We start from the raw sequence: 25,705 nt of genomic DNA on the forward strand, positions 1-25,705 counted from the left end.
CCTTCACATAATAGTGCAATGGACATTTCATCAATTGATAGGTAACATTAGTTTTGTAGGAAGCGACATCCAAGAGCTTGTGAGATTGATCTAAACAGACTTCTCCTATTATCACCCATCCAAGATCAAGTTTCTGGGCCTGAGGAGCATCATCTGGACCGTTACATAACTCTCTTATTTTATGAACTCTAGGAATGTCTCTCCCTAGTAGAATCAAAATCTTAACATCCTTGTTAAGTGGTGGAATGTAGTTAGCAATGTGACTCAAATGAGGGTGATGACGTGCAACCTCTGGTGTGGGGATTTCTTCTCTGTTGTCCGGTAGCTGATCACATTCGATTAGAGTTGGAAGAGGAAACTCTGTGTCCTCATATTCTGACGCAACTATGAAGCCCTGGGCTCTTCTTCCAGAAGTATTGATCTTTCCTGCACATGTCTGTAAGGTATAGGACCAGGTCTCTCCTTGAATGTTGAATAGGTCAAAGAATTCTGTACTGGCCAATGAGCGATTGCTCTGATCATCGAGTATGGCATACATTTTTTATGGAATTTTGTGGGCATCCTTCAGGAAAAACCGTTACAAGACATATCTTGCTACAAGACTTGCTATGAAGCCCTTCTCCACATACCTCTGTACACCTTGTGGTTACGGGGTTGGCATATTGCTCAGTTTTCTCCCGGTCATCATCTGATGTAGTCTTGGGGTTGCTGCCGGGTGAAGGTTTCCTTTTGAACAGGTCTGAATGAAGAGCGTCCACATGTTTGGCAATGTTGCAGAGGGAACATCTGATGGCGATCTTACAGTCTCTAGCTAAATGATCGGAGGATGCACAACACTTAAAACAGATATTATGCTCTATGAGAAATGACTTGCGTTCTTCAATAGGCTTGTCCTTAAATGCACGACATTTGGAGAGAGAGTGTGGCGCATTATGAATAGGACACTGTTGATTAGGATTGCTTGCTTTAATGTCTGTAGCTAAGACGTTGGATGCTATTGCGGTCTTCCTCAAGGCAATAGGATGCCTTAAATCCTTGGATTTACTGTTGGTGGCAATACCCCTTGAAGTAGTTAAAGGAATGGTGGTTGTATCTGGATAGAAGAAGCTTGGGTCATTCTTGGATCTTGCAACCTTCCGCACGAACTCTGCTAAATAAGAAAAGGGAGGGAAGGAAACATGATGTTCATACTTATACTTTGATTCTACACTAGTCCACTTTCCCTGAAGATAACTAGGCAACTTTGCTACAATAGGATTTACGCCCTGAGCAGTGTCTAAATAGCTAAGACCTGGTAAACTAGGATCTAACTTAGCAATTTCAAGTTCATGAAGGAGGTCACCTAACTCTCTAAGCTTATGATTGTCCTTAACAGAGATCTTAGGAAAGTCGTTTAGTCTCCGGAATAAGGCAGATTCAATGACTTCGGGCTCCCATAGTCTTGTTCTAGACGTTCCCAGGCAGCATCAAGGCCTGCTTTAAAGTTATAAATGTAGACAGATTTAAGTCTCTTTACTTGTTCTGAAGATTGACGCCCCAACCACTTTATTAGTAAGTCAAGTTCTGCTTGAGGTTCAATGTCCAAGTTCTTGGTTACCGCCTTAAATGTAGATCTCCAACTCCTGTAGTTCTCTGGGCGGTCATCAAATCTAGACAGTCCAGTTGTAATCAACTCTCGTCGAATCATATACTTGCTGAACTCTGCAATGTCAGTGCTTTCAGTTTTTATAGCCACAGGGGGTACTGATGGTGCGCCGTCTTGGACCATGGATGGTATATGACAGCGGTCACTAAATGGCGGCCCGCGGTCCATTAGCGGCCCGCGCGATGCTTCTGCCCGGACCGCTTGTGGCTCCCGGCTCACTAGCAGTCGAGCCGCGAGTAGGGGAGTGGCGTCCCGCGCGCCCCGCCCCCTGCAACTGCCTAGTGGACATTGCGGTGTCCTGTCGGGCCGCGAGTAGGGGAGTGACGTCCCGCGCGCGCCCCGCCTCCTGCAACTGACTAGTGGACATCGCGGTGTCCTGTCGAGCCGCGAGTAGGGGCGTGACGTCACTCGCGCGCCCCGCCCTCTTCTCCTGACTGCGGCTCCCTCACAGCGGACACTAGGTGCACGCCCCGCCCCCCTGTTCGCGGCTTTTGACTCAGCTGGCTCCAGGTATGTGGAGCACATTTTTAGAGGAGAATACTGCAATTTAAAAAAAAACCCTCAAGTGTGCAGACTGGCATGTGTTGTTGTGCTCATTAGAGTGCCCCATAAAAGAAACAAAATATGCCCATCAGATTGCCCCCTTGACATAAAATGTGCCCATCAGCGTGCCCCTTATTTTATGCTAAGGGACACGCTGATGGGCATATTTTATGTTAAGGGGCACTCTGATGGGCATATTTTATGTTGATGGACACGCTGATGGGCATATTTTATGTTAAGGGACACGCTGATGGGCACATTTTATGTTAAGGGACACGCTGATGGGCACATTTTATGTTAAGGGACACGCTGATGGGCACATTTTATGTTGAGCGCAACGCTGATTTACACGTTTTGTTTTGCCCATCAGCGTGCCCGCTAACATAAAATGTGTCCATCTGAGTACCCCCTAACATAAAATGTGCCCATCAGCGTGTCCCTTAACATAAAATGTGCCCATCAGCGTGCACCCTAACATAAAATGTGCCCATCAGCTTGCCCCTTATTTTATGCTAAGGGTCATGCTGATGGGCATATTTATGCTGTGGTACACACTGATGGGCATATTTTATGTTAAGGGGCACTCTGATGGGCATATTTTATGTTAAGAGCAACGCTGATTTACACGTTTTGTTTTGCCCATCAGCGATCCCACCATCATAAAATGTGCCCATCAGCGTGCACCCTAACATAAAATGTGCCCATCAGCTTGCCCCTTATTTTATGTTAAGGGTCATGCTGATGGGCATATTTTATGTTAAGGGGCATGCTGATGTGCAAATTTATTCTGTGGCACACACTGATGGGCATATTTTATGTTAAGGGGCACTCTGATGGGCATATTTTATGTTAAGAGCAACGCTGATTTACACGTTTTGTTTTGCCCATCAGTGATCCCACCATCATAAAATGTGCCCATCAGCGTGCACCCTAACATAAAATGTGCCCATCAGCTTGCCCCTTATTTTATGTTAAGGGTCATGCTGATGGGCATATTTTATGTTAAGGGGCATGCTGATGTGCATATTTATTCTGTGGCGACACACTGATGGGCATATTTTATGTTAAGGGGCACTCTGATGGGCATATTTTATGTTAAGAGCAACGCTGATTTACACGTTTTGTTTTGCCCATCAGTGATCCCACCATCATAAAATGTGCCCATCAGGGTGCCCCCTAACATAAAATGTGCCCATCAGCGTGACCCTTAACCTAAAATATGCCCATCAGCGTGCCCCTTATTTTGTGTTAAGGGTCACGCTGATGGGCAAATGTTATGCTAAGGGGCACACTGATGGGCATATTTTATGTTAAGGGTCACGCTGGTGTGCACATTTTGTTCTGCCCATCAGAGTGCCCCTAACATAAAATGTGCCCATCAGCTTGCCCCTTATTTTATGTTAAGGGTCATGCTGATGGGCATATTTTATGTTAAGGGGCATGCTGATGTGCATATTTTTTGCTGTGGTACACACTGATGGGCATTTTTTATGTTAAGGGGCACGCTGATGGGCACATTTTATGTTAAGGGTCACGCTGATGGGCACATTTTATGTTAAGGGTCACGCTGATTAGGGGATATCTGATGTAAAGTGGTACGCTGACGAGAATGCCTGATGTAAGGGAGCACTGTGATGGGGACACCTGATGTAAAGGGGCACTCTCATGGGCACACCTGATGTGGTGGGGATACCTGATGTAAGGAGGCCCCCCTATGGTGACACCTAATGTAAGGGGGCACTCTAAAGAGGACACCCTATGTAAGGGGGCACTGTGATGGGGGAACCTTATATAATGGGGTACTCTGATGGGAACAAAAGATGTAAGGGGGAACACTAATGGGAGACACCAGATGTAAGAGGGCTTTCCATTGCAGAAACCTGATGTAAGTGGGCACTCTGATGAGAATACCTGAGGGAGTACTCTGATGGTGGCAACTGATTTTTGGGGGTATTCCGATGGGAGAACCCAATGTAATGAATTACTCTGATAGGGGCAACTGATGTAAGGGGGAACACTAATGGGGACATTTACATTTACAGAGTATTACCAGATTGTGTGGAGGAAATAGTAGCAAAAGCGCCAGAGAACATGGCTTGTTCCAAGAAAAGGAAGGTAGATGCTGAAAACCGAGCCTTCAAAGATGAATGGACAGACCAATACATGTTCATTCTTCCTATGGGAAGTTTAAAACCAGTTTGTCTCATTTGTTGCGAAACGGTGGCGATAATAAAAAGCAGCAATGTGAAGCGCCACTACGAAACAAAACACGGTTCGTTTGAGCAAACATATCCACAGCATTCCGAGGTGAGGGCACGTAAAATAACTGAACTAAGAGCCCAGTATGACAGATCCACCAAAGTCCTCTCACATTCATTTACAGCCCAGCAGCGTGCAAATGAATGTTCACTTAAAGTAGCATGGATTTTGGGGCAACACAAAAGACCATTTACCGACGGTACATTTGTTAAGGAGTGCTTGAATGCTGTTGCTGAAACTTTACTTGAGGGTAAACAAAAAGAGCTGTGTGAAAAAATCAATCAAATCCCACTATCAGCGTCAACGGCAACAAAAAAGACTGAAATATTAACAGAGGATGTATTGGCACAACTTGATGCAGCTATTCAGAGTGCAGTATGCATTTCTTTAGCCATTGATGAATCAACAGATATAACGGATAATGCCCAGCTTTTGGTGTATGTAAGATTTTTTCACAAAGAAAGAAAAGAACTCTGTGAGGACCTGTTAGGTGTAACACCACTTGAGACACATACAAGAGGAGAAGACATATATGAGGCCATTAGGGAGATTCTAAAAAAGAGGAAGATAGACCTGAAAAAAGTGGTCTCAGTCACCACAGATGGTGCCCCCGCCATGGTAGGAAAGGAGAAAGGAGCTGTGGCGCGACTGAAAAAGGACAACCCTGACCTTATTGCTTACCACTGTATCATCCACCAGACTGTCCTGTGTGCCATTCTATCAGAAAAGTTTGCAGAAATCATGGACACAATGATGAAACTCATCAACTTCCTCAGGGTATCCTCATCCCATCAACATTGTTTACTAAGAGAGTTTCTTAAAGAAGTTGAGGCAAATGCAAATGACCTTTTACTTCACAACAATGTTAGGTGGTTGAGTAAAGGCAGTGTATTGGAACGCTTTTGGTCCATTCGCACTGAAGTAACAGCTTTCTTAATACAACTAAAAAGCCAGAAAGCAAAACAGTTTTCACTGTTTTTACAAGATGAGAGCACAATGGATAATATTGCTTTCCTAGTGGACATAACATCACACCTTAATGAACTCAATTTAAAGCTGCAGGGCAAGAACAATTCCATCTGTGATTTGATGACCGCTGTCCGCTCCTTCCAGAGAAAACTGGATTTGTTTAGGGAAGATCTTCAAGGAGAGTGCTTGCATTTCACAAAGGTGAAAGAACAGATTCAAGGAAAGAGAGATGTATCTCCTTTTGTTGATTTCATTGATAAACTGATTGGAAACTTCAGTAAAAGGTTTGATAGCTTCAGTCTTGGACAGCAGATCCTCCTGCTCATCCACAATCCCTTCCTCATTAAAGATCCCAGAGTGTTTTCAAAGGAGGTGATGCAGACCTTCAAGTGGGCACATGAGGGATCTCTACAGACTCTACAGAGAAATGTTGCACTAAGAGAGCACTTTGGAGGAACTGATCCGACTAACTTCTGGCTACAGACTGTCCCGGAGACTGATTTCTCTTCTCTAATCAAGGTAGCTCTACAAACCTTGACCATGTTTGGATCTACGTACAGCTGTGAGTCAGCTTTCTCCACTATGAACATTATTAAAACCAAGTATCGTTCCAGGCTCACCAATGAGCACCTACACATGTGCATGAGAATGGCAGTAACTCAATTTAAGCCAAGATTCAAACTACTGGCAGGGCAATCAAAAGCCCATTTTTCTCACTAGACAGGGAAGGTTTTTTGGGTGGTAACAAAATTAAAAATAAAACTGAGGATAATTTGTGCACTTTTTCAAATTGACACCTTGTTTAAGTTAGAAGGTGCAATTTGATTTTACTTGAAAATGGATGGGTTTTAGAAAAGAGTTATTGATTTGTTTCCATGTTGTTTTTGTTAAGGATAGTTGCTTGTATTCCATACAAAGACTAGAGCAAATGTAAAGCTATCCTAGTTCCAACTGTCCACATGTTTAATGTCGTAACTGAAACTTGACAATAAATATTGTTGAAATGCTATGGAACTTGTACATGTCTCATTTTTTGATAAGAAATATGGTGACTACAATCTTGCTGAGTCAGCACAGACTTGAGATTCGGACCTCGGCCCAATGAAAATTTTAGCGACCGGACCTCCTTGAATTTTAATTCATTACCCCTGGTATATGATGTTGGCTGGTAGGTAGAGAGAAAGGTGTTGCAGATGGGTTTAATCTAGGTAAGGGTCTGTCGTCTGAAGGTCTCTGAGCATTTAAAGTTAAAGAGAGCTGTATCAATGGGGGTAAAGAGTTCATTCTGTAGTCTTCTGCTGTGCCCTTGTAATCTCTATGCACATAGGGTTGTGGTGGCACATGAGCCGCGTAGGTTGATTCACTTGATTTTGTGACGTGCGGTAGTTGTGGAGGTTCTCTGTTAGTAGGTGTGTCTAGTTGACCAGCTTGCTTTGGCGACACATTGCCTTCTGATCCACTTGCTGAATGATTACAGGGAGTGCAGAATTATTAGGCAAATGAGTATTTTGACCACATCATCCTCTTTATGCATGTTGTCTTACTCCAAGCTGTATAGGCTCGAAAGCCTACTACCAATTAAGCATATTAGGTGATGTGCATCTCTGTAATGAGAAGGGGTGTGGTCTAATGACATCAACACCCTATATCAGGTGTGCATAATTATTAGGCAACTTCCTTTCCTTGGGCAAAATGGGTCAAAAGACGGACTTGACAGGCTCAGAAAAGTCAAAAATAGTGAGATATCTTGCAGAGGGATGTAGCACTCTTAAAATTGCAAAGCTTCTGAAGCGTGATCATCGAACAATCAAGCATTTCATTCAAAATAGTCAACAGGGTCACAAGAAGCGTGTGGAAAAACCAAGGCGCAAAATAACAGCCCATGAACTGAGAAAAGCCAAGCGTGCAGCTGCCAAGATGCCACTTGCCACCAGTTTGGCCATATTTCAGAGCTGCAACATCACTGGAGTGCCCAAAAGCACAAGGTGTGCAATGCTCAGAGACATGGCCAAGGTAAGAAAGGCTGAAAGACGACCACCACTGGACAAGACACACAAGCTGAAACATCAAGACTGGGCCAAGAAATACCTCAAGACTGATTTTTCAAAGGTTTTATGGACTGATGAAATGAGAGTGAGTCTTGATGGGCCAGAGGGATGGGCCCGTGGCTGGATTGGTAAAGGGCAGAGAGCTCCAGTCCGACTCAGACGCCAGCAAGGTGGAGGTGGAGTACTGGTTTGGGCTGGTATCATCAAAGATGAGCTTGTGGGGCCTTTTCGGGTTGAGGATGGAGTCAAGCTCAACTCCCAGTCCTACTGCCAGTTTCTGGAAGACACCTTCTTCAAGCAGTGGTACAGGAAGAAGTCTGCATCCTTCAAGAAAAACATGATTTTCATGCAGGACAATGCTCCATCACACGCGTCCAAGTACTCCACAGCGTTGCTGGCAAGAAAGGGTATAAAAGAAGAAAAGCTAATGACATGGCCTCCTTGTTCACCTGATCTGAACCCCATTGAGAACCTGTGGTCCATCATCAAATGTGAGATTTACAAGGAGGGAAAACAGTACACCTCTCTGAACAGTGTCTGGGAGGCTGTGGTTGCTGCTGCACGCAATGTTGATGGTGAACAGATCAAAACACTGACAGAATCCATGGATGGCAGGCTTTTGAGTGTCCTTGCAAAGAAAGGTGGCTATATTGGTCACTGATTTGTTTTTGAATGTCAGAAATTTATATTTGTGAATGTTGAGATGTTATATTGGTTTCACTGGTAAAAATAAATAATTGAAATGGGTATACTGTATCTTTGATTTTTGTTAAGTTGCCTAATAATTATGCACAGTAATAGTCACCTGCACACACAGATATCCCCCTAAAATAGCTAAAACTAAAAACAAACTAAAAACTACTTCCAAAAATAGTCAGCTTTGATATTAATGAGTTTTTTGGGTTCATTGAGAACATGGTTGTTGTTCAATAATAAAATTAATCCTCAAAAATACTCATTTGCCTAATAATTCTGCACTCCCTGTATGAGAAGTATCTCCAACTGTAGGTGGGACTGTATCGTCGTGGTTCTGAGTTAAGACAAACTGTAGGGTCCTTTCAACAGGGTCTTGACAAGCAGCCAAGCTGGTACAAGCTGCTCCTTCTTCTTCCAATAGGGCTTGTTCCAAGATAGATAACTCTAACGCTACTTCCTTTTCTCTATTCTTCTGAAGAATTTCTAGCTGAGCCTCTGTTTCTGCTTGTATTCTTGCTTGAATGCGTTTAGCTTCTGCTTCCTTGCATTTAGCTTCTGCCTTGAAGGCTGCTTCTTTTTCAGAGCAGGCGGCTTGAACCTGGGCTACTGCAACCTTTTGGCGAGCTTTGAGTATTTGGTCGCTCAGTATTGACCTTATAGAGCAGGGCCGTAATGACTTAGAAGAAGATTTATGATATGAGCGGGCAGACCTAGAAGATTTTTCTGAGTGTCTGGAAGAAGCAGAGTTACAGGATGTAGTTTCATGTAGCTGTGCTAATCTACCTTCTATCTGTGCCTTTGCTTCAAGATATGTACTATGCCTCTGCTGGTCATTAGAAGTAAAGTCCTTTAATTCCAATGCAGCTTCCTCTATGTTGGAATGTGACAATAGGGAATAGTACTTCTCAGAAAGTCTTTTATAATTCTCAAATGCCTTCTTAACCCTTGAGAGAGCAGTGTTCAATTGCTCAGAATTGTTGCTAGTTTCATTAGTGGCTGTTATACAACTTAAAGTCTTTTCCCATAATGCAGTCAGGTTACTAGATGTTTCTTCCTTTCTTGCTTCATAAACCTCCCGTGCCTTCAAGGATGGATGAGGGGCTCTAACAGGACGAGGAGAATGAAGTAAGGAGTCTGCTTTATCTTGACTAAATGCAGGTAACTCTGTGGAATCTCTGTCAGACATAATAAGTACTGTAGTTTTGGTGTCTTGTTAGAAATCTGCCAGAGCTCAGCTCTGTAAGTAGTGACTTCTGTTAGTAAGCAGGCTGGGCTGAGACAATGAGCCAGCTAGTGCTGCAACTGGTTCAGACTGGATAGCTCAGCTCAGAAGGCTGTAACAGTAATGAAGCATCCAGTAGGTGGCTGGCTTCATATGCAGAGTAATGCTTCTGGTGACACACAGGCATTGACTTTCAGTGCACAGTCTGACGATGGGTTCCTGTCTTAGGGTGTTTGTTATTCACATAGGCATGTGGATACTCACGTTTCTGAAGCTGCAGAAATACCTGTGATGGATTCTTTTGGAAATTTACTTTCTGAAGCTGCAGAGATAACCATGTGATGGATTCTTGGAAATTTACTTTCTGAAGCTGCAGAGATAACCATGTGATGGATTCTTGGAAATTTACTGTTCTGTCTCAGCATCGATTGTGCCTGTGACCTTCTTGTAGACCCAGTCTGAAAGTGTGTGCAGCAGGTTGAATGATGACTTTTTTCATTGAGTAAACTATCTGTTAAAGACTCCAGAGGTGTTCTCCAATGCTTCAAGTTAGCAAAGGCATAAACATAGAGACTTTTCCATAGGTAAATTTCCAATGAAATTACACAGCTTCCACACTCTGCAGTGTCCTCATAACAACTAAACAAAATGGAGTTACAGCAGGAAATGAAGGGTGGGAGCAACCAACTAGCCAGAAACAGCAGGGGTGCAAGGAAGATACCAATAACATAGCATAACATAACATGTAATAACAACTGCTAGACAGTTAAAGCTGCGTGGCAGCACACAAAAACGTTTTGGGGAGCACCAAAACCTTGTTAAGAAAGGCTCAGATAAACAGTGTCCCCCGACACTTCACAGAACATCACTCCCAAAGCTCTGATGGACTCAAGGTGTGGGTGCTGGAACCTATCCCCCCACACTTCCCTCCCGCTGAACGTTACAAGCGACTCTGCGCCAGAGAAAATTATTGGATATATACCTTGGACACATTATCACCAGGAGGCTTGAATGAGGGGTTGGAAATTAACATCACACTCTGATTGGCAGATCTTCTCTCAGTGTATATATGTATATGGATGTACGCACGTGTGTGTATATGTAATAAATATATATATATATATATATATATATTGCCAGTGCGTATATACCCCTGAGGTGTCATCTCTTCTGATACACCCTGACATCCTATTAGATGTAGCTTTAGCCTACCTTTTCATATGGATATTATCGCATGCACATCCCCCGCATGTACCTTAACATCCCCAGTATCCCTACGGATCTAGCACCTGAGGGCACATATTGCTATGACCCATCATGATCTCAGATTTTTTGCCTATCCGTTTGCATATCTCCAAGTTCATACATTCTTATTTATACTTGTATTCTGAGGAATAAAATTCTTCACATACTTTTATTACACACCATTCCATATATTTCCTTTCATCAGATTGATATATACTCCCTTCATATATATATTTCCCTTTTCCCCATCCATACACATACATTTCCATGTTATCTTTACCCTTATTTCCAACTTCACCTTTCACCATTTATCTTTATTTTTATATTTATTTTTATGTTTATCCTTTTTTCATTTTAATTTTCACCATTATTTTTATTAAGACCGCATTCACACTGAAGCGGCATGACTTCTGAAGTCCTGTGCACCGCGACTTCGGCGCGACTTGCGCGGACTTTATATAATTGAAGTCTATGCAAGTCGCTCCGAGGTCGCCCCGAAGTAGTACAGGACCCTTTTTCTAAGTCGGAGTGACTTGTGTCGCTCCTATTAGAACAAGTCCTGTAGCAGTCAATGGACCGCGACTTGTGAATAGCGTTCGGGCGGTAGGTATCCCAGAGAAGACAGTCGTCTTCATTGAAAATTGGCTTATTAACACCTTTAGGACAGAATCTTTTTCCCCAATGTTTGCTGTAGAGAGGGTTCATAGAGTTCCTGCTAAACCACTGCAGCCCTTTTTGGTTCAAGCTTTTTCATTTTAAGGATAGAGATGCCAGTCTATACCAAGCCAGAACAAAAGGTGAAGCTATGAAAATAGACAAAGTGTGCATATCGTTTTACCCGAATTTCTCAGCTGATGTGCAATGACGCAGAGCAAAGTTTACTGAAGTGAAAAATGACTTTGGTGATTTGAAGTCACTTATGCCATGCTCTTTCCGGCTTGGCTGTGAGTTGTAGCTAACCATGAGATTCATTTTTTTGATACCCCTGTTGCGACTTCTAACTGGTTAGACAGAATGTAGCATACCCTTGTAAAAGCAGTTACATCTTCAGTCTGATTACATGTTTTGTCTCACTGTGGCTCTTTAAAGCCTGGTGGAATATCCCCTTTGGTCTACTGTCTACCGCAGATGGTTTCTCCTTTAAAGCGGCTGAATTTAAAGGGGGAATTCATCGTTACATGTCAACGGAGACTAGCATGATGGAGAAGAGGTCTAATAGCCCTAAACAAGGGCCCTCAGGGCAGTCAGGGATGGGGAAGCAAAGACTCATAATGGCCTAGGGACAACCAGACCAAAAATTTTCAGAGGAACCCCTCAAGCACAAAGTGGAGGCCCTAAAGGGGAAAGCCCAGTTATAATGGGAGTCGGAGATGCTGGCTTGGGCAAACCGCAAGCAAGTCTACCCCTATTAAAGACACCCTAGCAGAGCTGTTGTCTAAACTGGAGACATTTTTGAAATTGGATATAGTGGCAGTGAGGGCAGACATCGGACAAGTATAAAAATGTATTGAATGTCAGAAACACTCACAAACATGAAGTGTAAAATTGCATAAAACAAATTCACCTCATGTGGAAAAGGACATGGCCCGCTAACGCGTTTTGGGAGGCATGCTCCCTTTCTCAGAGCTAGTCCATCATCCTAAAGGCTCACATTTATACTGAAAAAGCCAGCATGAATACCTCCCCCTCAACAATGTGCACTGGGCAGGGCCATATGGCAACCTGTGTTGAGCAACAACATGAACAAGGGAACATCTACAGTGATCACCAACCATCTGCAAATTGCCATACATTCAACTTTTTTAGATTCTGGCTGTAGCTCTACATCACAATGGGATCCCACATCTCTACAGCTTCTCTTAGCATAAGAGGCATTGGAGTTTCCCCATCTGAGGAGAGCAGCACGCCTACTATTCCTGATAGAGTGAGCGCTTGGAATATTTGGCTGTCTGGAGAATCGGACAAGTATTTAGCTGGGTAGAGGAAATGGAGGGGGAGATTAGATGCTCATGATTAAATACTAGAGGACTGGAGCAAACAGATGAAGTCGCTACAGAGAGTTAACCGATCCTGTCTACCAGAGAAACAGGGGAAAGAAGATCATATAACAGTAGTACGGGACCTCTTTAACCCTATGTTGGGAAAAGAGCCCCCAGAAACTCTAAAAATCGATAAGAGTGCACAGGGTGGGAGGATTTCGAAATCAGGCTGGGGGTCCATCAAAAGATGTGATTGTGAGGTTCCATTAGGTATAAGAAAAAAATGACAATCATGAAAAAGGTCTGGATTTCTTACAGGATTACTTTTGAAGGAGCAAACTTACAGCTATATGCTGATCTGTTGGCTAAAACCAGGGCAAGAAAGAGACTTCTCAAACCTTTGACAGAACAGATGCGGGCCTCTAATATCCCATACCGCTGGGGTTTTCTGGCTTGCCCTAAAGGAAAAAAGATGGCCGTACAGCGGTTCTGAGATTCCCTGAAGACTTAAGTGAATTTTGTGGCAAACTGAATTTACCACTTCCATCACTGTTGGGATGGGAAGAGATAGCAGAAGTACCAATGATGTCGGGGGGTTGGGGGTGGTCTTTGGTTGTGGGGGGGGGGAGCGGGAGTAGGCGGAGGGGGGGGGGTGTGGGGGCACTCTGCACTGAGAGTGTGGTGTGGGTTGCCTCCTGTGTCCCTCTTCCCTCCTTTCTCCTCCCTTTTCCCCTTGCGGTAGAGGCAGGGGGGGGGGGGGGGGAGAGGGTTGGTGAGGTCGACAGCCTAGTGGGTGGGGATGGATCAGAGCATTGGGGTGATTGCCCCCTGGGAAGGTAAGGACAAGAGGTGGCACATGGTAGTGCACCACCAGATCCGTACATCGAATAAGATCTGGACAATTGTCCAGCCCTCCAAGGGGATAATCCCTTTGGGAAGGGTAGTGGGGTGGGAGAGGGATGGGGGGTGTTTTTTCTTTTCCCTTAGGTTTATTTTTGTCTTCTCTTTTTTCCCCTTCTTATTCAGGACTTCTCTCGAGGAAAGGACGTGTTAGCTGCTCCTTTGGCTGTCCATGGCTCGGGTAAATCTAGCATCATATAATGTTAGAGGGCTGAATACACCTTGCAAAATGCACAAGGTAATAAAATAACTGCACCATTATGAGGTGGGGGTGGTCTGTCTACAAGAAACACATTACACATGCCTCTCAGGGATTAAATTGTCCTCTCACCTTTTTCCCGCGTGGTTTTATGGTGACTCGGTTTCAAGTCCCTCACAGGGAGTGGCATTTGGATTTAGGGCTGCAACTAACAATTATTTTCATAATCGATTAGTTGGCCAATTATTGTTTAGATGAATTATTAATTGGATAAAATCAAAAAAACTCTATGCCATTTTTTCCCCCCGGCAATGCTAAGGATGGGGCACTGTTCCCCCCGGCAACACCAATAGTTACATAGTTAGTGAGGTTGAAAAAAGACAACAGTCCATCCAGTTCAACCTATGATGTGTGTGTGTGTTTGCTTTTAACCGTACATTGTATACCCCTGTATGTTGTGGTCTCTAAGGTGTCCATCTAACAGTTTTTTGAAACTATCAATGCTCCCTGCTGATACGACAAAGAGAAGAGAATTCCACATCCTTACCGCTCTCACAGTGAAGAACCCCTTACGCATTTTAAGGTTAAACCGCCTTTCCTCTAGTTTTAGTGAGTGGCCACGTGTCTGATTGTATTCCCTTACTCTGAATAGTTTGTTCCTTATGCTAGGGTCGCCAGTACAGTATTTGTACATTGATATCATATCCCCCCTCAATCTTCTCTTCTCCAGAGAGAACAGGTTCAGTGCCTGTAGCCTCTCCTCATAGCTGATGTCCTCCATTCCCCTAATTATATTTGTTGCCCTTCTCTGGACTCTTTCCAGTTCCAGCACATCCTTCCTGAGGACCGGTGCCCAGAACTGGACAGCATACTCCAGATGTGGCCGGACTAGAGTCTTGTAGAGTGGAAGTATAATCTCTTTATTTCTGGAGTGAATCCCCTTTTTTTATACATCCCAGTATTCTGTTGGCTTTGCTTGCAGCGGCTTGGCATTGCATGCCACTGCCAAGCCTGTTGTCTACCAGTACCCCCAAGTCCTTTTCCATCCTAGACTCACCCAGAGGTCCCCCCCCCCTAGTGAGTAGCTTGCTTTCTGGTTTTTGGCCCCCAAGTGCATTACTTTACATTTATCAACATTAAACCTCATCTGCCATGTAGTTGCCCACCCCGTTATTTTGTTCAGGTCTGTTTGTAAGGTTTCTACATCCTGCATAGAAGATAATGGCATGCCTAGTTTAGTGTCATCTGCAAATACTGAGATTGTACTAGATATCCCCTCCTCTAGATCATTTATGAATAAATTAAACAGGATTGGTCCCAGGACCAAACCCTGGGGGACCCCACTTTCCACACCCGCCCAATTAGAGTACTCCCCATTAATCATCACCCTCTGGACTCTCCCCTGGAGCCAGTTCTCTATCCAGGTACTCACCTTATTGTCCATACCTACCTTCCTTAGTTTGTACAGTAAGCGTTTGTGGGGAACGGTGTCAAGAGCCTTTGCTAAGTCCAGATACACCACATCCACAGGCTTTCCCTTATCTAGGTGGCAGCTCACTTCATCGTAGAAGGTTAATAGATTGTTTTGGTAAAAACGATTTTTCATAAATCCATGCTGATTACTACTTATTATACTGTTTTCATTACTAAAGTCTTGTATGTGGTCCCTTAACATCCCCTCCAAAATCTTGCAGACTACAGATGTTAGGCTGACCGGCCTATAGTTCCCCGGGATATACCTTGGCCCCTTTTTAAATATTGGTACCACGTTGGCTTTTTTCAATCAGCTGGCACCATACCCGTCTGTAAACTATCCTTAAAGATCAAGAATAATGGTCTGGCAATCACCTGGCTGAGCTCTTTAAGAACCCTCGGGTGCAAGCCATCCGGTCCCGGTGATTTATTTATGTTAAGTTTCTCTAGTTTAGTTCTAAGTCTATCTTCTGTTAGCCATGGCGGCACTTCCTGAGGTGTGTTGTTTAGTTCGGCCTTACAAGCTAGGTTCGTGTAGCCCCCCGATTCTTTTGTGAAGACTGAAGAGAAGAAATTATTTAACACTTCCGCCTTTTCTCTGTCCTCAGTGGCCATATTTCCTTTGTCATCTTTTATGGGGCCAATGTGTTCTGGCCTCGCTTTCTTACTGTTTATATACTTAAAGAATTTCTTGGGGTTCTTTTTACTCTCCTCCGCTATATGTCTCTCGTGTTCTATTTTAGCCGCCCTGATTTCGTCTTTACATTTCTTATTACACTCTTTGTAATGCTTAAATGCTGCCAATGACCCCTCAGTCTTGTATTTTTTGAAGGCCTTTTCTTTAGCACTAATATGCATTTTTATGTTGGAGTTTAGCCACCCAGGGTTTAATTTTGCTCTTTTAAATTTATTTCCCTTTGGAATGCACTGGTCAATCCCCTTGTTTAGTATGCTCTTGAAGCGCTCCCATTTTTCCTCCGTGTTCTTTGTTCCCAGGGTTCCATCCCAATTGATCATTTCTAGCAGCGAGCGCAGTTTTGGGAAATTGGCTCTTTTGAAATTCAGCGTCCTTATATTACCCCTCTGCTTCCTATTACTGTAATTAATACTGAAACTTATTGACCTATGGTCACTGTTTCCTAAGTTCTCCCGTATTTCTATATCCGTGATCAGGTCTGTATTGTTGGTAATCAGTAGGTCAAGTGCCGCATTTTTTCTCGTCGGTGCATTCACCATCTGACCCATGAAATTGTCCTGTAAAACATTTAGGAACTGCCGAGCCTTGGCTGAGTGTGCGGTTCCTTCTGCCCAGTCTATATCTGGATAATTAAAGTCCCCCATTATAATGACGTTTCCCGTCCTTGCTGCCAATCCTATCTGTAAAATGAGGTCCACCTCCTCCTCCTCCCTCTGGTTGGGGGGCCTATAGCATACGCCCAATATTACCTTCCCCACCGTGCCTTCCCTTTGAAGCTCTACCCATAGTGATTCTGCCTCGTCCTTAGCTCCATTATTAATATAATCCCTCATATTTACCTGTACACTGTTCTTAATATACAGACATACCCCTCCCCATTTTTTACCCTCTCTATCTCTGCGATAAAGGGAATACCCCTGAATGGTCGCCATCCAATCATGAGAGCTGTCAAACCAAGTCTCAGTTATCCCCACAAAATCTAAGTCCTCCTCAAACATCAGTAGCTCCAGCTCTCCCATCTTGTTGGCCAGGCTTCTGGCATTGGTATACAAACCTCTTAATTTTGACCGGTTACATTTAACCTCATTTGATGTTTTTAGGCTGCTCTCTTGATTTTTCCCCATACCCACCCTGGGTATAGGAGCTCCGGTCACCCCACCGCTAATGCCCCCATTTCTGCCCTCTGAAACTTGCTTTCCACTGGCTAATTCTACATCTGTACCCCCCCCCCCCATTCCCTAGTTTAAAAGCCCCTCTAACTAATACCGGCATTTGGGGACTACCTTAGGTCCCGAGTGTGAGAGATTGGGCAGTAAGGGTGGACTGGGTGAGATCCATGGAAGAAATGATGTAGGTAGCGGAGGACATCCAGGAGAAATATTTGGAAATATGGGGAGATTGGCTGGAATTTAAAAAAACTGAGGAATATATGAAGTTGCTGGGTCTTTGAGGCTGATGAGCGAGATAGCATAGGGAGTAGACCAACCTATATCTTAGAGGTGGGGGTTAAGGGCAGGAATTGTGAGGTACAACAGACGGAACCTGATGAGATCTGAAAGCAGCAGAGAAGGAAATAGGAGGGGACTTGATGCTTTTTTTTTTTTTTTAAGGAAAAAGGAAAGAAAAAAGAGTGGCAACATTTTCCACCTTGAAAAATCACAGCCCTGCAGTAGTGTGTCTGCGAGGAAACGCATGTGCAACCTTCAACGAAATCCATGCTTAGACACCGAAGTTTTCACACTCTGTTTCACTCCACCCACTTGACCTTGGCACCCCAGATGTTTTGGAACTACATTTCCCATGATGCTCTCTGAACTCTGCAGTGTTGTTGAGCATCATGGGAAATGTAGTTCCAAAAGATCTGGGGTTCTTAAGGTTCGTCATTACTGCTCTAAAGGAGTTAGTGTAATAATCTTAAACAATGTGCCTTTCCAGTTATTGTCATCTTGTATAGATGATCAGGGACGTCATATTTTCTTGTTATGCAAGCTGGCTGGAATGCTTTGTATTTTAGCGAATATATTTTCCTCTCACCATTTTCTTCTGATAGCCCGAAAACAACCTGATGCAATTCAAAGGCCCATATTCCAATATCCATAGCTGGGTACTGAGGGATTTTAATAATGTTTTAGACAAAAAGCTTGATAGATTCTCACAGAGCAATACCCTTCTTACTGCCCCTGGTGGTCCAACTCCTTTTGCTATGAACTTGGTCTGAGTGATGTGTGTTGTGACAAACACCCTGATTTACAATAATATCAGCTATTAAAACTGAAACCAAGGAGTGGGAAAAACTAGTAATGCAGTGGGTAGAGCAGAAGAAGCTTATATTGATAACCCTACAGGGGACTCAGAGCGTAAATGATGAGAGTCTCAGGCTCTTTAACAACAAGTCTCCATAACGGCTGCTGAGAAAAATATTTTTTTTTGTCCAGCAACGTTATTTTAATGAAGGGGAAAATACAGCCATTTATTAGCAGTAATCGTTAGACCTCAACAAGGTGTGACACATGTGGAGGCTATTCAAACCCCCTGACGGTTCATAGCCCATCCCATATTTCTGCTGTCTTCTCCCACTTTTTCAGAGACTTAAACACCTCTAAAGCTTACAGTAAGGAGAAAAATATAGAAAGATTTTTAAAACAATGCTCTCTTCCACAGATTGGTCAGAAGGGCCTCCGCATGTTGAATGCTCCGCTTAAATTGGAGGAGCTTTCATTAGCTTTGGCTCAGATGGTTAACAGTAAATCACCAAGAGCGGATGGTCTCCCAGCTGAAACAGATAAAAACTCTGGCACAATACTTTTACCTGCACTGCTTACAACACTGAATTATGCCCTGCAAACTGGTGATTTTCCTAAATCCATGAAAGAGGTGATAGTGGTGGTCTGGCCTGGTAAGGACGGTCAGCAACCCAATTCTTATAGGCCTATAGCCCTGCTTAACTTGGATGTTAAACTATCGGCAAGAGTTCTGGGTAACAGACTGGCGGGGCTCGTCTCTGGACTGGTACACGTTGATCAGTCTGAGTTCATCCCAGCCAGGTCTACCGCCTTGAACATACGAAGGCTGTTCTGAAACATTCAACTCCCAGTGGATAACACAGGAAACCGTTCCATTTTCTCCTAGGACGGTGCCAAAGCTTTTGACAGTGTCAAGTGGCGATACTTATGGGCGTTTTTGTGCAAATTTAGACTGGGCACTACATTCATATCCTGGGTGTGTCTACTTTAGAACGAACCTAGAGCATGTATTAAAATAAATGATTTCCTCTCAGAGTAATTCCAATTACACAGAGGCACTAGACAGGGGTGCCCTTTTTCACCCCTGCTCTTTGCCTTAGCACTGGAGCCACTGTCGGCTAGGATTAAAAATTCACCCTCAAAAAAAAAAAAAAAAAATCACCCTCTATTGTAGGATTTAAGCGAGAACCTAGGGAAGATAAAATTTTGCTCTACGTGGATGACGCTTTGTTGTATCTGGGGGACACCACAGGCTCTCTGTCAGGGGTAATGCAACTCATTGAACAATTTGGGAGGTACTCCGGTTTCGCCATTAACTAGCATAGGTCGGTTCTTCTTCCTTTAGACCCACTCCCTGTGGATAGCTTGTCCAAGATACAGACGGTCTCTTCTTTAAGTACCTAGGCATAACAGTGTCAAGTGACACGCAAGATTACATCTCTTTAAATCTTAAACCCATCTTATAAAAATTAAAATACAAATGTGACAGCTGGTGTAAACTAGGGCTGCAACTAACGATTATTTTGTCTGTCGACAAATCTAGCGATTATGTTTCCGATTAGTCGACTAATCTAACGATTATTTTTATTTTATTTTTTTGCTTAATTGAGTTCTTTTTTTGATTAGCTAAGCCCCCCTCCTAGGACAGACCCCTCAGTAAGCCCCCCTCCCAGGACAGACCCCTCAGTAAGCCCCCCTCCCAGGACAGACCCCTCAGTAAGCCCCCTTCCAGGACAGACCCCTCAGTAAGCCCCCCCTCCCAGTGCAGACCCCTCAGGCTCACCTGCGATCACATGCTGCTGCTGGAGTGGCGCGTGACGTCTCGTCTGTGTGGGACAGTTGGAGGGATCATCGGGGTCGGCGGCAGTCTGCAGCCACAGAGAGTCAGATCAGTTGATGCACCGCCGCGCAGGTGCAGCCTCCCCGGGAGGTCATGCCGCTCACAGCGGCTGACGTAGAAGAGACGGACACTCTGGAGCCCCAATCAATGCAGCGGCCCGGCCATAATGCTTAAAGCGGCGTTGCGGGCCGGCCGTATCTTAAAACGGCCCGGCGTGTGACGCGTCTTTCACGCATGTCGACGTATTTCTGTAGTCGACGTAATCGATTATGTCGACGCATCGTTGCAGCACTAGTAAACTACCGCCGACGGTCACTGGGCGTGTTAATCTTACTAAAATAGTATGGGCACCTCAATTACTATACATTCTCCACAATTCGGCCGTGTGGATACCTAACTATTGGTTTTGCAGAATAGACCCACAATTCCCTTTAAGAGCGTGCTCCTAATCTCAGCTCGTTACCTGTATAAAAGACACATGTGAGCCAGATATCGTGCTGATTGATCGGGGATCAAATACTTATTTCACTCATTAAAATGTAAATCAATTTATAGCTTTTTTTTAAATGTGTTTCTCTGGATATTTTTGTTGTTATTCTGTCTCTCACTGTTAAAATAAACCTACCATTAAAATTATAGACTGATCATTTCTTTGTCAGTGGGCAAATGTACAAAATCAGCAGGGGATCAAATACTTTTTACCCTCACTGTACACTTTAAGTGTGGGTTTAGAGAATGTAAGTTGTCCAGTGGAAGCTGCTTGCCTGTATTAAAAGAGATAATGTCTGCTTGTTACCTGATGATCGATGCAGTCAGCTAGGAGAGCCACCATGAAATTTAGACCACCCATGTCAGCAACATCTTGACAGAACTCATTACGTACACAAAGGCGGGAAATTGTAGCACATAGTTCACTTAGTACTCCAGTGTTATCTGTAAAAGCTAAAAGACAAGACAATCAATCCAGAAGATTAGCTTGCTCCAATACAGGGAGTAAAAGCAGATTGTACATAGCAACATTCCTTCCAAACTGGGGAAAAAATCAGCAGACAGTATATCGTGCACGGATTTTGTTTACAATTGGATTTGAGAGTGTGAGCAATTTGGTACTCACTAGATAAAAATGTACACCATTTACATTTCTACAAGTATGCAACACGGATTTACTGAATAGAAGTAAAAGTTTATAGTGAGGAGCCACTGAGGCACAGAACCTTCTGCTGTTAACAGCTTGCGCCCTTGGTGATGTATAGACATGTGAAATTATTTAGCTGGCATATCGCACTGATAATGTGGACTGGCACCGTGAAGGTTAGATGTGGCTCCTTTGACCACCTGCTTCTGTTTTATCAAACCACATTACTACTTTACTTTAAAATAGTGGATAGGTAAGATCTGATTTTGTCCAGTGCTTAATGCAACATGACCAATGACCTATTTCTTTAGGTTTCTTAACCACTTAACCTCCAGAAGATTTACCCCCTTCATAACCTGGCCATTTATTGTGATACAGCACTCCATTACTTTAACTGACAATTGCACGGTCATGCGACACTGTACATAAATACAATTCAAGTCATTTTTTCCACAAAAACAGAGCTTTCTTTAGGTGGTATTTGATCACCACTGCGTTGTTAGACTGGTAACTCATTTTCTAAGAGTCTTCCAAAAGAGCCTGAGAGACCTAAAGCTCTGCCCTTTGGGACAGGAAACACGTAACAATTCAACATATAAAGGCAGTCCTCCAGGCACACACCTCAAAAAACAATCATCACAGCATGATAACATAATGCCAGAAATTGCATTAGGAGGGGGAATCCTGGCTGTCCTGGAAGACTCTTCGAAAATAAGCTACCGATAAGTCTAACTCCGGTTTTCTCAAATTATCTTCCAGGACAGCCTCTGAGATGATGCGCGCATGAACTTACCCCTTAGGGCGGGACAACTGACTGGAGGACCTTACCTCCATATGCCTGATCTTGGCTTGTAAGCAGATCCAGGAGATAGTGCTTTGCAAAGGTAGAGTAGCTGGACCATGTAGCAACTTTGCAAATTTGCTCCAACTAAGCACCAGCTCTCTCTTGCCCATGACGCTGACAAGGCTCTGGTTGAGTGTGTGTTGATGAATGGAGGTGGGGTTCTCTGCTGGCTATAACATTCAGCAAAGGTTCCCTGCTGGCTATAACATTCAGCAAATTTGCTCCGGAGAAGCATCAGCTCTCTCTGCCGTCTGCCCATGACACGGACAAGGCTCTGGTTGAGTGTGCATTGATGAATGGAGGCGGGGTTCCCTGCTGGCTATAACTTTTATCAATAATTATTCTGATCCACCTAGCTTTAGTGGACTTAGATGCCCCCTGACCTACAGCAAAAACTATAAATAGAGAATGTGACTTCCTAAATTCTTTGGAACTATTAATATAACATTTCTTCTAACATCCAACAACTAAACATTTCATCCTCATTAGTAGGAGTGGAAAAAAAGGTGGGTAATATGATATCCTGGGATCTATGAAAGGCTGAGGATACCTTCGGGAGAAACGCAGGACCTATTTTGAGAATTATCCCATCCTCGAATATAGACAAGAATGGCTCCGTAGTAGAGAAAGCTTGTAACTCACTGACCCTATTGGGCGGATGTAACTGCCACCAAGAAAACAGTTTTTAGAGCTAATCATTTTACAGACGATTCCTCCATGGGCTCAAAAAGGTTTAAAGTGTTACTAAACCCAGGCCCCTGCAGTCACTATAGCTGGTCTCCTACAGTACACAGAATTGGAAATGCAATTATTATTTATTTATTTTTTGGAAATGCAATTATTTTAGTAAATATAAACTGATAAATATCTTTTTTCATCAGCTGTATAAAGCAATTAGAGCAATCTTGTGACCTGTATTAGTGAGTGCAGATAGTTTGTAGGTGGAGTTTTTATTTCTCCCACGGCTTAAAGACCCTTGATTCTCTGTCTGAACATGTCTGGACAGTGCTGATTGGCCCACCAATCAAGATGTGACATCCCACCCACTATATTTTTTTTTAGTTACTGGGCATGGAGGAGGAAGGAGGGACTGGGCTGTCGATTTGGATCTGTATATATGCCAACATGTGTGATGTTAATACCATGTGACCCGAATAGCTCAGCTAAAACCAGAAAGTGTTCTATCCAGCAATAGAGACCAAACTGAGCATGTAGAGCTGAACTATACTTACTGTGTTTATTAGGGATGCACCGAAATTTTGGCCACCGAAATTATCGGCCGAAAATGAGCCTCTCTCATTTCGGCCGATAATGGGTTAACAGTGCCGAAAATAAAATATGGCCGCCGTGGGGAAGGAGGAGGGCGCAGCGCAGGGCAGGTTTTAAAAGTCCCGCCTCTGGCCGGCCGTCCGCCTCTCAGTGACGTCCCTACTACAATCTGTGCATTATGAATGGACATACCAGGTCGGGGGGCGGGGCGAGCGGCCGCTATAGAGAGAACTAATGTGATCCTTCACTGTCAGCTCAGCACGTCTATGTGTGAATGAGAACAGAACTGAGCTGACACCGGGCGGGGGGGCGGGCGGAGCGGCCGCTATTCGCTGTAACTATGTGAGAGCTTCTCTTCCTTGTCAGCGGAGATACATGCCTGTCAGGGAAGAGAAGCTCTCACATAGTCACAGCTAATAGCGGCCGCTCCGCCCGCCCCCCGCCCCCGGTGTCAGCTCAGTTCTGTTCTCATTCACACATAGACGTGCTGAGCTGACAGGAAGGATCACATTAGTTCTCTCTATAGCGGCCGCTCGCCCCGCCCCCCGACCTGGTATGTCCATTCATAATGCACAGATTGTAGTAGGGACGTCATTGAGAGGCGGTGCCGCCGGCCAGAGGCGGGACTTTTGAATGCAGGACACCCGAGGAGGAGGACGCTGAGGCAGTGGGAGTGGGGGGAGATGGGGGGGAGCTGAGGCAGCTTACCAATGATATTAGTATTATGCAGCATGAGGGGTTAATGTATTGTCACTGCAGGTCACTCATCTATTAGTGACCGACCAGGCAGGTAATTAACCCCTTTGTGCTGCATTAGTGCAACCAGTATCAGTGTTAATTAACACTGGTTGCACTAATGCAGCACAAAGGGGTTAATTAACTGCCACTGGTCGGTCACTAATAGATGAGTGACCAGCAGTGACAATACATTAACCCCCTCATGCTGCATAATACAAATACCATTGGTAATTAAATTAACCTATTGCCAACCCATCACAGTACATATACTGTAACAGGGTGGCAGCGACAGGTGTACGTTGCTGCCTGTTTTTGGTGTATGCCCCTCTTCTATCTATTTTAAAAAAAAATTTGGGGGGAAAAAGTCGGTTTCGGTTTTCGGCCAAGGGCATCCTGCATTTTCGGTTTCGGTTTCGGTCCAAAATTTTCATTTCGGTGCATCCCTAGTGTTTATCTTGACTTGTCCAGAGTGAACTTGAAGGAGGGGTAGGATCTGTGCATAGAGGATCACACAGCCCTTTTACACAATGCAGAGGATTAATCACCCAAGTTACACAGTGAGTATAACAAGCATTCTATTCTGCATCTACAGACAGATTTTACTGTTATGGGTTTAGTATAGGGTGACCAGACATCCCCGGTTTCCAGGGACAGTCCCCGAACTGGCGATACCGTCCCCGGATTTGTCCCTGTATTGCAGGGCCATATCCGGACCTGGGCGGGCAGTTTCCTGGTGGGTGGGGGCCGCACTGGCTGTCATTCTCACAGTGTGAGAGTTGTCAGTTCCAGCCCTGTGCACTAGGACTATGTGATGCTTGTATAATGTAGCTCCTTAGCCGCCACTCCTCCGCATTTGTCAGCGTGATCCTGCCCCGGGGACAGTGACATGATTACCCTCTCCTCCTAGTATCCCGCCCCTCTCCTCCTATGCTGGTTTCTTCCTCCTATCTCTCTCAGTGCAGCAATAGTACATAGGGGAAGAACAATGTTCCTCCCTCCCCCTCCCTCTCGTCAAGGTCTTACCTTGCCTTCCTGTTGGCAGCCATCTTGGACATGTGCAGACTGCTGTCTCTTATAAACTCTGTTTGCATCCTCACTTGCCTGCTACCTGGGCGTCGCTCAGTAATGATGTTGAACACTCAAAAAAATCCGTGGTGCTGAGGTTAGACCAAATGGAAGGGCCCGGGATTGAAACTGATGGATTTAGGAGCCCATCTTAACTGCTAGTCTGATATACTTTTGAAAGACTGGGTGAAAAGGAACATGGAGATATACTTCTCGCAGATCCAGTGTGGCCATGAAACAATTTTTATAAAGGAAGTTTTTTACAGAGAAGATGGATTCCATCCAGAAGTGTTTTAGATCTCAGTGATTGATTTAGGGGGCAAAGATTCAGGATCAGGTGAAATTTGCCTGATGTTTTTTTCACCACAAAGACATGGGAATAAAATCCCCGTCCCCACTCAGACAGGGGAATTTGGGTGAGAACCTTCTGATCCATGAGATCCTCAATTAGGAGACAAAGTGCTTCTGCCTTCTCCTGATCCCGGGGAAGGCTTGTCACTAGTAACCCTGTGGGGCCCCTAAATGATCGAAGGCTAAGTCAGCCTGCTTTGAAATTTAAGCATCCTGCTTCAGCTAGGATGCATCTTCCTCAAAGGGAAACCTTCTTTTTTAGGCCCCCTAAAAAAAAAGGCTTTCTTTATGGATTTTCCCATTATAACTTAATGGACTCCACAAAGGAACTATGGACACGAAACA

General features: G+C 44.2%; 1 protein-coding gene across 2 annotated transcripts in view; it reads right to left on the bottom strand.

Moving 5' to 3' along the window:
* The window catches only part of ARMC6 (armadillo repeat containing 6), a 97,078-nt gene that overhangs the window by 46,472 nt on the left and 24,901 nt on the right, over positions 1–25,705 (bottom strand). For both annotated transcript variants that reach the window (XM_082243054.1, XM_082243053.1), the window contains exon 5: positions 20,755–20,900. In XM_082243054.1, coding sequence (XP_082099180.1) covers positions 20,755–20,900 — 146 coding nt within the window. The remainder of the gene's footprint in view (positions 1–20,754; positions 20,901–25,705) is intronic.

Source organism: Pelophylax lessonae (assembly GCF_965119305.1).
Source record: "Pelophylax lessonae genome assembly, chromosome: 1".
Lineage (NCBI taxonomy): Eukaryota > Metazoa > Chordata > Amphibia > Anura > Ranidae > Pelophylax > Pelophylax lessonae.